This window comes from Ambystoma mexicanum, chromosome 8 (assembly GCF_040938575.1).
Source record: "Ambystoma mexicanum isolate Mex_15411 chromosome 8, UKY_AmexF1_1, whole genome shotgun sequence".
Lineage (NCBI taxonomy): Eukaryota > Metazoa > Chordata > Amphibia > Caudata > Ambystomatidae > Ambystoma > Ambystoma mexicanum.
Window position 1 is genome coordinate 21,270,501 of NC_090929.1, and position 12,527 is coordinate 21,283,027.

Here is a 12,527-nt window from a genome sequence, read left to right on the forward strand (position 1 = left end):
TCCCTGATAGTGCCATTTTGCATGTAGTTTTAATCCCTTCTCATAATATGCATGTGCTCCTGGGCTTTGCAACGGGAATGCACCGAGTTAAGCTGATCATGACTTCTCACATCCACTGAATTTCAAGGGTTTTGTTGCGCTAAATCTGTACAACTCAACTGCACCATAACTAAGGTTTTTTCAGTAAATTTCAAGGGTTTTCTTATACCGTATTTTTTTTACGGGCCACTCGCCATGGCCTTTGGCTGTGTCCACTGTACTTGTTCCCCCAATATGTTTTTTATGACCCACTAGGTGGCAGTGTGTTGGGCTGTGCTCACTGTGTATTTTAAAACACTTCATGCCACTAGCTATAGCCTTTGGCCATGCCCACTGTTCATGCTCCCCCAATATTTTTGTTATGGACCCACTAGGTGGCCTTGGCCATTAACCTTTTAACTGCCATGGGTTTTCCCCCCTAGTGCCAAGGCCTTTTTTGGTGATTTCACCATTCAAAGTCTTCTAACATTTTCTCCTTTATTAACCCCTTAAGTGCCAAGCACGAGCTATCTCGTCCTTGGCACTGGGGAGGTAATCCCAAGGACGAGATACCTCGTCCTTGGCACTTAAGGGGTTAAACATTTCTGTCTGGCCAACTAGCCAGGCCCTTTGTCCCTGGCCAGTGAGCACAGCCTTCGGCCGTGCCCACACTATATTTTAATTCCCCCAATAAGTTTCTTTTAGACCCACTCCACTATACGTATCTTTCAGGCCCACTCACCAGGGCCTTCGACCGTGTCCACTTTCCATATTGCTCCATTAACCCAGTAGCCATATCCTTCGGCCACGCCCATTACCCCACCTCACTGTAGCTGTAAAACCCAATTGTTTTTGTATTAATCCATTTTTGTAATCCTTTTTAACTGCAGTTATCACACTGAACATCTGAAAAGCGTTCATGCTCTAAACTTGTTCCCCCTGCCCAACTCCCCAATTTTGCATGATGTCCTCTTTCCCATCCCCACCTCAAGCCTGATGCCATTGCATCCTTTTCCCCCCTTCAAATGGCATTTTTTCCACTTTTCATTTTCAGCTAGCCACGGTTATTCCCGTAATAATATGGGGGCTTTTTCATTTCTGAAAATCCTCTCCTGCAAAGCACCATGGGGGATATAGCTATAATTGTGGGAGAAGAAGCACCCCCTTCTTTGTCAAATATTTTTTTAAACTACTGGACGCAATAACCCTAGTCCCCTCCTGGAAATCGAGTCAACGTAGCGCAAGATCCTTAAGCATGATGTGCTGTGATCATGGCAGAGCAGAGATCGTTGAGCACTGATTAACAGGCTCTGAAAGCACAAAGGGCTTCCCAGAGAAGGCTTTAGAGGACGCCAATTTATTGAATGCCGGTGCGGAGTATAGTGAAGCCTTCAGCGCGTGAACGACTCTAGTTTCCCCCCCCCGCCCCCAAACTGGATGCTGCCCCCTCCCAACTAGTCCAATGGAGGATGCCCTCCCCCCCCCCCCGATTTCCCTCTCTACCCACCCCTACAAACTGGTCCAATAGACGCTGGACCCCAACTGGTCTAGTTATTTATTTTATTGGCACTTATACAGTAAATCAATTATGATATGGCATTTGTAACGCGCCTATACACAAGTGTTTCACGGCGTGGCATCACTACCATTCAAATTTCTAGGGTCCGCTGACCCAGGCTAGAGGCAGCTATTCCTGTCACAGCCCATACTGAGACTACAATGACTCTTTCTAGAAGAGTACATTGGATCCCACGCGATCACCCCCACAAACATTGGCGTACGAGGATTTGAGGAACTGGACAGCTGCACAGGGTACATTCTCAGAAAACGATTCCTGACACAGTACAAAAATATACCCAAAGCCCAATTAAGAGGCACTCCTCGATAATGGATATGGCACTGGCAAAAAACAAGTGTTCAAAATGTCAAACCTTTACTAGTTAGGAGCCAGATTCTCAAGCAAGCTGGTACGGTAGTGTAAACAGGACTTTTCTGTCATCACTGTAAGGTCGAGCAGGATTTTGTAATAAGTCGTAGAATATGGAGATAGGATGTGGAAGTCATTCTGGTACTTGTGGTGTGAGCCAGAGATCGTCAACCCACATGCCTATACTGTGTACCTTTGGGACTTACGTGAGGGTGGACAGAGGGTCAGACCTGGCCAATGGGAGACGAGTCTATACTGGGTCCACAAGTCTGATCCTTCTGGGATGGTGTGTTGGTGAAGTCTTCAAATCCACAGAAATAACACAGTCTAAAACAAGTGGTTTTGGGTGCTTCAGAGGTGTGAATCGCTTGAACTACTTTCATGTGTTTTTCTGGACTGCAGATAAGTGGCTTTCTTAACTCTTTCTAAGCAATTTCTCTAAGCTTCGAACTAAACCACGGTGAGTGCAGAAGACCAGGGTAGCAGTGTCTGCTTACAATAAGGCTGGAGCATGAAATTACGTGCTGTCAGAGCTGAGCTGTTGAGGTGAATAGGTACAAAGAATTGGAAGTGCATATCCTTTCTCTTGATGATCCCTCTGTTTTTCTCTTCCTCATTTAGGCTGAGCGACGCTTCCAAAGCCGCCTGCAAGACATGAAGGATCGCTTGGAGCAGTCTGAGAGCACCAACCGCAGCATGCAGAACTACGTCCAGTTCCTCAAATCCTCGTACGCCAATGTGTTTGGGGACACCACGTTGTCTAGCTCACCTGTTCGTCCCCGAACCCCATTCTAGGAATTCTGAGGCATCATTTGTTTCCAATGGTTGGCCTAGCTTGCCCAGCATACCATTTGCTTCCCAGAGGTCTTGCAGCCTGTGGGTGAAGGAGGTCTGTTTCAATACCTCATACGGAGTAGAAAACTGGTGTGTGGGCAGGTATCGACCTATAGTGCCTTTGGCATCTGGGACGTGAGGAATTCATTCTATTTCCCGGACCACAGGTTTTAAGAGTTCAAATATTTACAAAATGATCTAAAAGCAAATGTCTTCCAGTTTCCGGTGGATTTGGTCCCTGGTGCCTTGGCCGATGGGGTGGCCTGGCCTTGGGGTGCTCAGCTGCATACTCTGTTCCGAAGCAGTTCCTAGCGTGGTTTGTCCCCTTCTGGTTGGAAGTCACTATGATACTCGGTCCACGTGGTGGGGGACAACAGTGGCTCAAGAGCAGGGGAGGGTTCACTTGAAGCACTAGAGGACCCTGGCTTTTGGGATGGGGAAATGGGCCTGTATAAAAGAGCTGCCTGAGTGGAAGAGACCCTCGCCACCTTTCTTTCAGGTGCTGATGGGACCTCTTCTGAGAGGGCAGCTTCACCTAAGCCTGCTAACCTTGTTTCCTCTTCTTCTGACTGCACTGCTCACATACCTTCAAACTGCATCGTGTGCAGCCAGGGCATTGTTCTGGTCTCAAGGACTTGAGTGGACTCTTTGGGGCTGATCTTCTATCCATGAGTTGGAATTGTTGCAAACGGCCACGTCCTAAACTGCAATGGACAACTAGTTGAACACCATAAAGAATACAACACCCAAAGCTCTCTTCCTCGTACCTATAAAAGGCATGCAGCAACATGTAACAGACTTGCCTCATGGTTGGCCATGGAGCAACATGGGAGGATGTGCTTGTTATTCCTGGAATGAAATCCTGAATATGGAACACCCTTCTTCGACACTGTTTGCATTTTTGAAAGCATACAAGACATCTCTTGATTCCCGTGAACAATATGTAAAAACATGTGACCCCCTACTTACCCAGAACACTGAGCAGGAAGAACCTCCCCCTCTTTATCCCACATAGATCAGGTAGGCACACAAGACCACTCTCCTCACCCTAAATATTCAGCAGCATGAGAGCCCCATTCTTATCCACACAACAAACACACAGGAACATCAAGAGACGTCCCCATCCCACAACTGTCCACTGACAGTAAGAGCTCCTAGCAGCTTGAAGGAGTCGCCTCCTCACCGCTGCATGGAGAAAAAGGGACGGAACGTAGGAGTACCACTGTCACTACTGTTGATAACTTTTGTTCGGAATACACATCACTCTTCACCTCCCCCTGGCAGTGTGGGGCCATGTAGCAATATGGAGGAGCCCAAACCCACACAAACATCAGGAGCCCTCCTCCCTGCCCCCCGGACTGATGGACACATCCAATGTTCTTCCATTTCAGTTCCTCCTCGCCAGACTCACTTTTGTACATTTTGTATTTTTCTATTTATGCTTTTCGCCGCTGTCCTCCAATGAATGTTTCTATTATGTTGTCTACTAAAGGTTTTATGTTTGAATCAGTGTTTGAGAGTTGTGTTTGTATGAATTAAACATGAACAGGTGCTAATAAACTATTGAGTGGTTTGAAAAGTCGTCCCTCCTTGTCTGCCAGTTTTCTGCTGTAGAAGCAGCCATGCTGGGAACCGGGGCATGTCTGCTTTCAGCTGCTCCACATGCCCTCTGCTGCAGGGGGGAAGATGGGGAAGTGGCAGCAGCAGATGGCGCTCCTTCTTGGTGCACGGCCTGCCTCGCTCCTTCCCTGCTGGACGTGACCACCTCCATGACAGACAGAGCTTCCCCAGAGATGCTAGAGAGTGCAGGTGTCCCATCGTGTGTTGACGTCCCGCCACTGTGTCCAACAGACCCTCTAGTTCATGCTTTTTCTGGCTATGGGTAAGACATATGAACGTTTTCTCCTGCCACTTATTTTTTAGGCTGGGATTTTTTTGCTTTCCTCTATTGTGCAGGCACTGACCAAGACGTTCAAGTGAAACATTGGATACGCTTTTTTCTTATTTGTTTTTATTTTTTATATTGTGATAAGGTTTAAACATTAAACCTTACGCAAATTCACAAAACATCAACAATTACAAAAGGTAAAACAATGATGACGGTTAAAATCCAGAAAGAAGATATTCCACATATAAAACAATCTCTCTCTCTCGCTCTCTCTCATACATGAGACGGTTGCCTGAAATCTGTGAAACATCAATGTAGTTGTAGACATAGAAGGACCGGATGAAGCTCACTTTAAGCGTCACGGTGGAAGAAACAAAACTCGAAGTCTCAAAAACCACATTTCAAGGCCCTGAGACGCACCATTTGCGAGATATTTGCAAAACATTGCACCAGATACATTTTCTTTTTGTGTCATTTTGATGCTTTTCTCTTTCCAGATGCCTCCCAAAAAGCAAAAATCGATTGGACACATGAATCCAAAATCAAAGGGAGTTAGTTAGATTCTCCAGCATGGGGTCTGGCATGGATTCACATGCTCATGAATATTCCCCGTCGTCAGGCTGGGAATCCTCGGTAAAGAAAAAACCAGTATCAGTTTCGTTTCTGATCTGTCTTTCGTAGTAATAACCAATCACTGGTCTCTGCGTCATACTGACCACAGCCAATGACTGCCCTCTACCTAAGCACCGCCTCTGGCAGCCATCTTCAGATTTTTACCGCACGTTCATGTGTTGGGATCCTCGTGCTATTGCTCTCGAGCGTTAGTGCTATTTTTTCGCGCTTTTTCACAAAAACTTCGATTCTTTCGGTCAAAAGAGCCTCAAGCTCCACCGATCCTACATCCGATCAACGGGGACCCGTGTCAGATTCATCTGTGCCCCTCAAGGGTGAAGATTTCGTCGAGCTACACTTCGGAGGACTCCAGAAGCTTCTCAGGCCCGGTCTCGGAGATGGCCCAGGAGAAGGGAAGCTCGACGCCCGGAAAGCTGTTCAGGGCCTGCCCTGGATGCCAGCTGCAGAACGTCTTCAAGGAGGACGAACACTCTTTCTGCCTTTACTGCCTTCATGGGGACAAGACGCACGTGGAGAAGGACTGTGCGTTTTGCGGCAACATGTCGGAACGGACCATGAAGGACCGCCATCAACGTCTCGCCAGCTGGCTGGAGGGTAAGAGCCCGTCTGGCGAGAAGAAGAAGAAATCTGAGCGGTCTTCTAAGACCTTTGAGGGCGCCCCGGCGACGGGGGCCCAACATAAGGCCAAGCACCGCGAGTCCGCTGGCACCGGGAGCGCCGAACGGTCGGGCTCTACGGGCGCCAGGCAGGGCGCACCCTCCCCGGCACCATCAACCACGAGCCAACGCTCTGGGTCGGGTAAGAGGAAGGCCGAGCACCCGGCGAAGCTCCTGGAGAGACCCCGGTCGAGCTCTAAGGCAGAGGAGGAGCGTGGCAGTGCCCCCTCCCTCAAGGATAAGGCGGTGAGCGCACCTAAGGTGGTGAAGGCCTTGATCCATTCGACCAAGCCCTCTATCGAAACGGTCGCGGCGGCCCTGGCCCAGCCTGTGGAGGCTGCACCAGTGGTGGCGGCCTCGGGGCCCAGAATCTCCCTGCCTCCTCGGAGGGAGTCTTCTTTCGTGCCCATCGATAGGACCCCCGTGAAACCCTCCGTGGGGAAGAAGGGGGGGCAGGGCGTCGTCGTAGATTCGGCCTCAACCTCAGAAGAGGAACTGATCGAGGTCTTAAGCCACGGCCTAGGCGTGGAACAAGACCAGCCCGTCGGAATGGGCCCCGACGCAGGTGACGACGACGACATCGTCGAGGATACCGACGGGGCCCCTGCTCGCCCGTCGGATTCCCCTCTGCCAGCGCCGCAAGACAACTCAGCGGCCATTTTGTTGGCTATACAGTCCTTATGCTCCGAGATAAGGACGAGACTAACGTTACCGACGGAGGAACCTCTCCCGTCGGGGGATCCAGAACCGGGACCTTCTGGTGTTCCCCCTACCAAGAAAAGAAGGATCCATCCACCGCCTCCTTTTCAACCGTCGCGCCCCGTCCAGCCCTCCTCCCCGTCCACCCGAGGGGATGATACGGGGACTGACACGGCAGCGACGGGTACGGACGACGAGGCATACGACGAGGATTTTCCGTCGTCGCCTCCCACCAGGGCTTCTCCGCCCGACGAGATTGGATCGTTCCACTCAATGATCGCCAGGGCATCCGAGCTTTTCCAACTCTGCCCTGAGGAGAAGAAAAAGGAAGGCTTCCTTTACCAACGGCGCGAGACCAAGAGGAAGACGGTCCTCGCAGTGCCTCTGTTGGACGACATTTGGGATGAGGGCCTTTCCCTCCTCAAGAACCCTTCCACGACGCCAGCGAAAAGAGACCGGTACGAGAAAAAGTACCGGGTCCCGGACTCGGCCCCCCTATGCCTCCGGGCGCAGCCTACCCCGGACTCCGTCGTCTCCGCGGCAGCCAGGAAGAAAGCGGGGGGGGGTGCGGCCTCCACGTCGACTTCCCCGCCGGACGGCGAGGGAAAGAAATTGGATGCCATGGGACGCAGAGTCATCTCGTCGGCGGCGACGACGATTAAAGCGGCCAACGCCTTGGCTATCGTGGCCCGCTACGACAGGGAACTCTGGTACAAGATAGCTCCCCTGCTGGATTTTCTGCCGGACGACAAGAGGGCGGAGGCCCTTGAGATCCTGCAGGAAGGTGAGGTGGCCTCGGACCACGCCATCACCGTGGCGACGGACATCGCCGACACTGGGTTCCGCCAGATGGGCAACGGCGTTTGCCTTCGACGTCGCGGATGGCTCAAGGCTACGGACTTTCGGCAGGACGTCCAGACCAGGGTCCTGGACATGCCCTTCGACGGGAACAACCTGTTTGGGAAGACAGTGGACGATTCCCTTCAGGCCATCAAGGCGGATACTGAGACGGCCCGGGCCCTTGGAGTACTGCAGCAACGGCGGACGCCCTTTCGGAGCGGCGGAGGCAAGGGCGCCTCCAAAGGTTCCGGCGGCGGTTTCGCTTCCTACCGTCAAGCGGCCCGCTCGTCGTCGCAAGAGGCCTACAGAGGACGAGGCAAGTCTGGCGGACCCCGCCGTCGTCGCCAAGGAGGCCAAGGCGGCAAGGCCGCGTCCAAGCAGGATTGAACCGGCCGTGGGGTCGGGCCCCCACCGAAGCACCCCGGTGGGAGGCCGGCTGGCGGGCTTCGTCAGCGTGTGGGAGTCCATCTCCACCGACCGTTGGGTGCTGGACGCCCTGGCCCGGGGCCACGCGCTCGAGTTTCAAAGAAGGTGCCCGCGCGTCCCCCCCGTGGCCAGGAAAGAACTTCACGTCCCTCAACTTCTCCTGGAGGTAAAGGCGATGCTCAGAAAGGGCGCCATCGAACTCGTCCCAAAGAGGCTTCGGGGCTCCGGAGTCTACTCGCGTTACTTCCTCGTGAAGAAGAAGACGGGAGGATGGCGCCCCATCCTGGACCTGCGACGCCTGAACAAGTTCATCAAGGCGCAGAAGTTCCGGATGGTCACCCTCCAGCACGTCCTGGGTCAGCTGGAGGAAGGAGACTTCCTATCGTCGTTGGATTTGGAGGATGCCTACTTCCACATTCCCATCCTAAAGGGGCACCGAAAATTCCTCAGATTCGTGGTCCAAGGGCGTCATTACCAGTTCAAAGCCCTTCCCTTCGGACTGCGGTCGGCACCCAGGGTTTTCACCAAGTGCCTCGCACCGGTGGCGGCGCAGCTGCGCCGCGAGGGGATTCACGTCTACCCCTACCTGGACGACTGGCTCATCCGCGCCAAGACGAGGGAGCTCGCCGTGGTCCACACGGCAAGGACCGTCCAACTCCTCACGGACCTGGGATTCTCCGTGAACTACGCCAAATCCCACCTGGTGCCCGCGCAAGTCGCACTGTTTCTGGGAGCGAGGCTCGACACAGTGTCCCTTCTGGCCTCCCCGTCGGAGGAGAGGACCAGGACCATCTTGGGCAAGGTGCAACGGATGTTGGTGGCCGACGCGGCCAAGGTGAGGTCCATCAAGTCCCTCCTCGGGATGATGTCTTCCTGCATCTACCTCATTCCCATGTGCAGGCTCCGGATGCGCCCGTTGCAAGAGTTCCTGGATGCGCGCTGGATCCAGACGACGGGCAGCTTCGAGGAAAGGATCAAGCTCGACGAGAGTTTCCGACGAGCGATACGGTGGTGGGGCACCCGCGCGCATCTGACGGCGGGCATGGACTTCCAGACCCCAGCCCACCAGGTGACTGTGACCACGGATGCCTCCCTAGAAGGGTGGGGAGCGCACACCGAAAGTCTGCACGCAAGGGGACTCTGGCTCCCGACGGAGAAGTCCCTGCATATCAACGTCCTGGAGCTCCGTGCAGTGTTTTGGGCCCTCAGGTCCTTCCTTCCGTCCCTCAAGGGCAAGGTGGTGAGGATCTTCACCGACAACACCACCACCATGTTTTACATCAGGAAACAGGGCGGAACCAGGTCCCCAGCGCTGTCCAAGGAGGCGCAGGACCTGTGGCATTGGGCCGTCGCCCAAGGGATTCTTCTGGTGCCGTTTCATCTGGCAGGGATAAAAAACACCATCGCCGACTCACTCAGCAGGGAGCTGCGCTCGTGCCACGAGTGGGAACTACGGCAGGATCTGGTGGATCGCCTCTTCCGACGGTGGGGCACACCCCAGATCGACCTGTTCGCGACGGCGACGAACACCAAGTGCCGGAGGTTCGCCAGCAGGTTTCCCCAGACGAGGAGCATGGGCGATGCTTTCTCGTTCCCCTGGGAGGGCCTGTTCCTCTACGCGTTCCCTCCCTTGCCTCTGCTAATCCGGCTCGTCAACCAGCTCAAGAGGTCACGGTGCAGGATGATCCTCGTCGCACCTGCGTGGCCGAGGCAGATATGGTTCCCGGACCTTCTGGACTTGTCGGCGTCCCCGCCAATCAAGCTGCCGGCGGACGCGGATCTACTCTCCAGGGAAGGAGGCGCCATCCTCCACCACGACCCGAAGTCGCTGAACTTACAGGCCTGGCTCCTGCAGCGCTAGAGTTTGGAGGATACGACATACCGGCCGATTGCAGAGAGGTTCTTGCAAAGGCCAGGGCGTCCTCGACTCTTAAATGCTACGGACACAAATGGAAGAGGTTCTCTGTCTGGTGCCACGCACAGAAGATTAACCCTCTACGGATTACGGCTCCCCAAGTGCTGCCGTACCTGCTGACGCTGGCCAAAGCTGGTCTGGCACACGCGTCCATCAAGATTCATCTTGCTGCGATCTCCCGATACACCAGAACCACGGGCCGGACGTCCTTGTGGTCTCATCGTCTGGTGAAAGAGTTCATGAAGGGACTGTTCAGATCGTTCCCGCCGGTGAAGGCTCCGGCCCCGGCGTGGGAGCTCAACGTGGTGCTGACCAAACTCATGGGACCTCCGTTCGAGCCTCTGCACTCGGCCCCGTTGAAGTTTCTATCGTGGAAAACAGCTTTTCTCGTGGCCATCACCTCCGCACGACGAGTGGGAGAGATCCAGGCCCTTTCCTGCAAGGCCCCGTACTTGACTTTCCACGACACGAGGGTAGTGCTCAGGACGCACCCCTCCTTCATGCCCAAGGTACCGTCGGACTTTCATCTCAACGAACCCTTGGTGTTACCTGTGTTCTTCCCGTCGCCTTCGTCGCCGGCTGAGAGGACTTTGCACTCGCTGGATGTAGCTAGAGCGCTGAAGTTCTACGTGGACCGCACGAAAGGTTTTCGGAAGACGTCACAACTCTTTGTGAACTTTGGACCTGTCAATCAGGGGAAGGCTCTCTCGAAGGCTTCCATCTCCAGATGGCTCTCCGGCTGTATCATGTACTGTCACCGGTTGGCAAACCGACCGCTGCCTGGCCGTCCGAGAGCCCATTCCACCAGAGCGATCGCAGCTACCACGGCGTTCCTATCTGGTGTGCCCCTGCTGGACATATGCAGGGCTGCTACGTGGAGGTCGACGCACACCTTCACGAAATTCTACTGCGTCGACCGGGATTCCAGGGAGGAGTCCAGGGTCGGCCAAGCAGTGCTGCGCAACCTGTTCGCCTGAGGTGAGCCTGGTGAGGAGGTAAGATGCTTAATGTTGAGTTGATGTGATGCTTAATGTTGAGCCTTTGCCACCTCCCGTGGTTGTGCATGTGTGTACTGCTATGTATTCTTTATTCATGAGCATGTGAATCCATGCCAGACCCCATGCTGGAGAAGGAACAAGTTACTTACCTGTAACTGTTGTTCTCCAGCATGGGTCTGGCATGGATTCACATGCGAACCCTCCCGCCTACCCCTCTGCGGCTCTTCACTTGGTCATACTGCCACTTCACGTGCTTCCAAATCTGAAGATGGCTGCCAGAGGCGGTGCTTAGGTAGAGGGCAGTCATTGGCTGTGGTCAGTATGACGCAGAGACCAGTGATTGGTTATTACTACGAAAGACAGATCAGAAACGAAACTGATACTGGTTTTTTCTTTACCGAGGATTCCCAGCCTGACGACGGGGAATATTCATGAGCATGTGAATCCATGCCAGACCCATGCTGGAGAACAACAGTTACAGGTAAGTAACTTGTTCCTTATTAAGGGCAGCTGAGACACCTCAACAGTGTGCAGCCTGACTTGACCAACAGCGGATAAGGATGTCTAAATTAAGGGCTGCTGAAAGAACAGAACCTGTTGCAGAGTAAGGGTACTTTTTGCTAGTCCATTATATTTCGAAAAAGATATTTCACATATTTAAACTAATCCATAAAAAATGTCAGTTAATTTTTAAATGCAAAAGTTCAAAAAGTGCAATTAGGAATCTATAAAGGGCTGGTACAGGTGCAATGCTACCTCCTCCCATCATTCTTGACCAAAAGGGCTCAGTGGCCTGTTCAAGTTGATAACATACAAAATGCTCTAAAATGCAATTGTCTGATTAAACCGGTTTTAGGACAATACAAAATTAGGTGTCTCAAGCCATTCAATCCTCGCACATAGTCGACAAGTTCTAGCTACTTTAGCTAGTCCTCTTCTGGGGCCGATACACTCCAGTGTCAGTAGTAAATTGAATTTTAACAATAACAAAGATGGTACGAACCATATTAGAAGGAAACAGGTAGATGTATTTTGATAGTCTATCACGTCTCCTTAGGAATGTAGAATACTCAGCTAGTGACTTGTATCTACGTGGTAATGTAATCGTAGCCATCCAGTCAAAAGCCTAATGCTTTTTGACCAGTTTGATTTGATCAAACTCAATCAAGTGTAATAATGAAGCCATACTTTAACTGAATTCAGTAAGTGGTGACATAGTAGACTCTGAGAGCCGTATTAAAATCTACAAACAATGACTTTGAAGGAGGAGCAATAATTTTCAGGTAAAAACTCAATTTCGAATGGATTGTGTCCTCCCATGTATTCCTCATCTTATGATATCTCCATATCCAGCTTTAGCTGCTTTGGAATTTTTTTCCAGCAGGGGGCTCTGCGTGCCGATGCCTGTTGACTCGATGTCCCTCTAGGATCTCCTTCTCGGTGTCGACGTCATCAATGGTATATAGTGCAAGCAACGACTGTTGCCTTCAGTTCTGTATTTCCACGAGAGCTAACACTTCAAATTATTGGCACACTTCGGTTCCTTTATTAAGAAACCTTTTGTTTTGTGAAAATGGCATCGTTGTCGGCATCATCAACTCCGCGATTGGGGGTTCAGAAAATGCCACGACTGTGGGGCGAAGATGTTCCTTACGAACCTCCATCGGGTGTGTCTATGGTGCCTTGGATCCTC

General features: G+C 52.4%; 1 protein-coding gene across 2 annotated transcripts in view; it reads left to right on the forward strand.

The window, feature by feature from the left end:
• Nucleotides 1-4,361, forward strand: part of ODF2 (outer dense fiber of sperm tails 2) — a 1,029,707-nt gene extending 1,025,346 nt beyond the window's left edge. For both annotated transcript variants that reach the window (XM_069609164.1, XM_069609165.1), the window contains one exon: nt 2,567-4,361. In XM_069609164.1, coding sequence (XP_069465265.1) covers nt 2,567-2,740 — 174 coding nt within the window. In that variant the 3' untranslated portion in view covers nt 2,741-4,361. The remainder of the gene's footprint in view (nt 1-2,566) is intronic.
• Nucleotides 4,362-12,527: the final 8,166 nt, after the last annotated feature.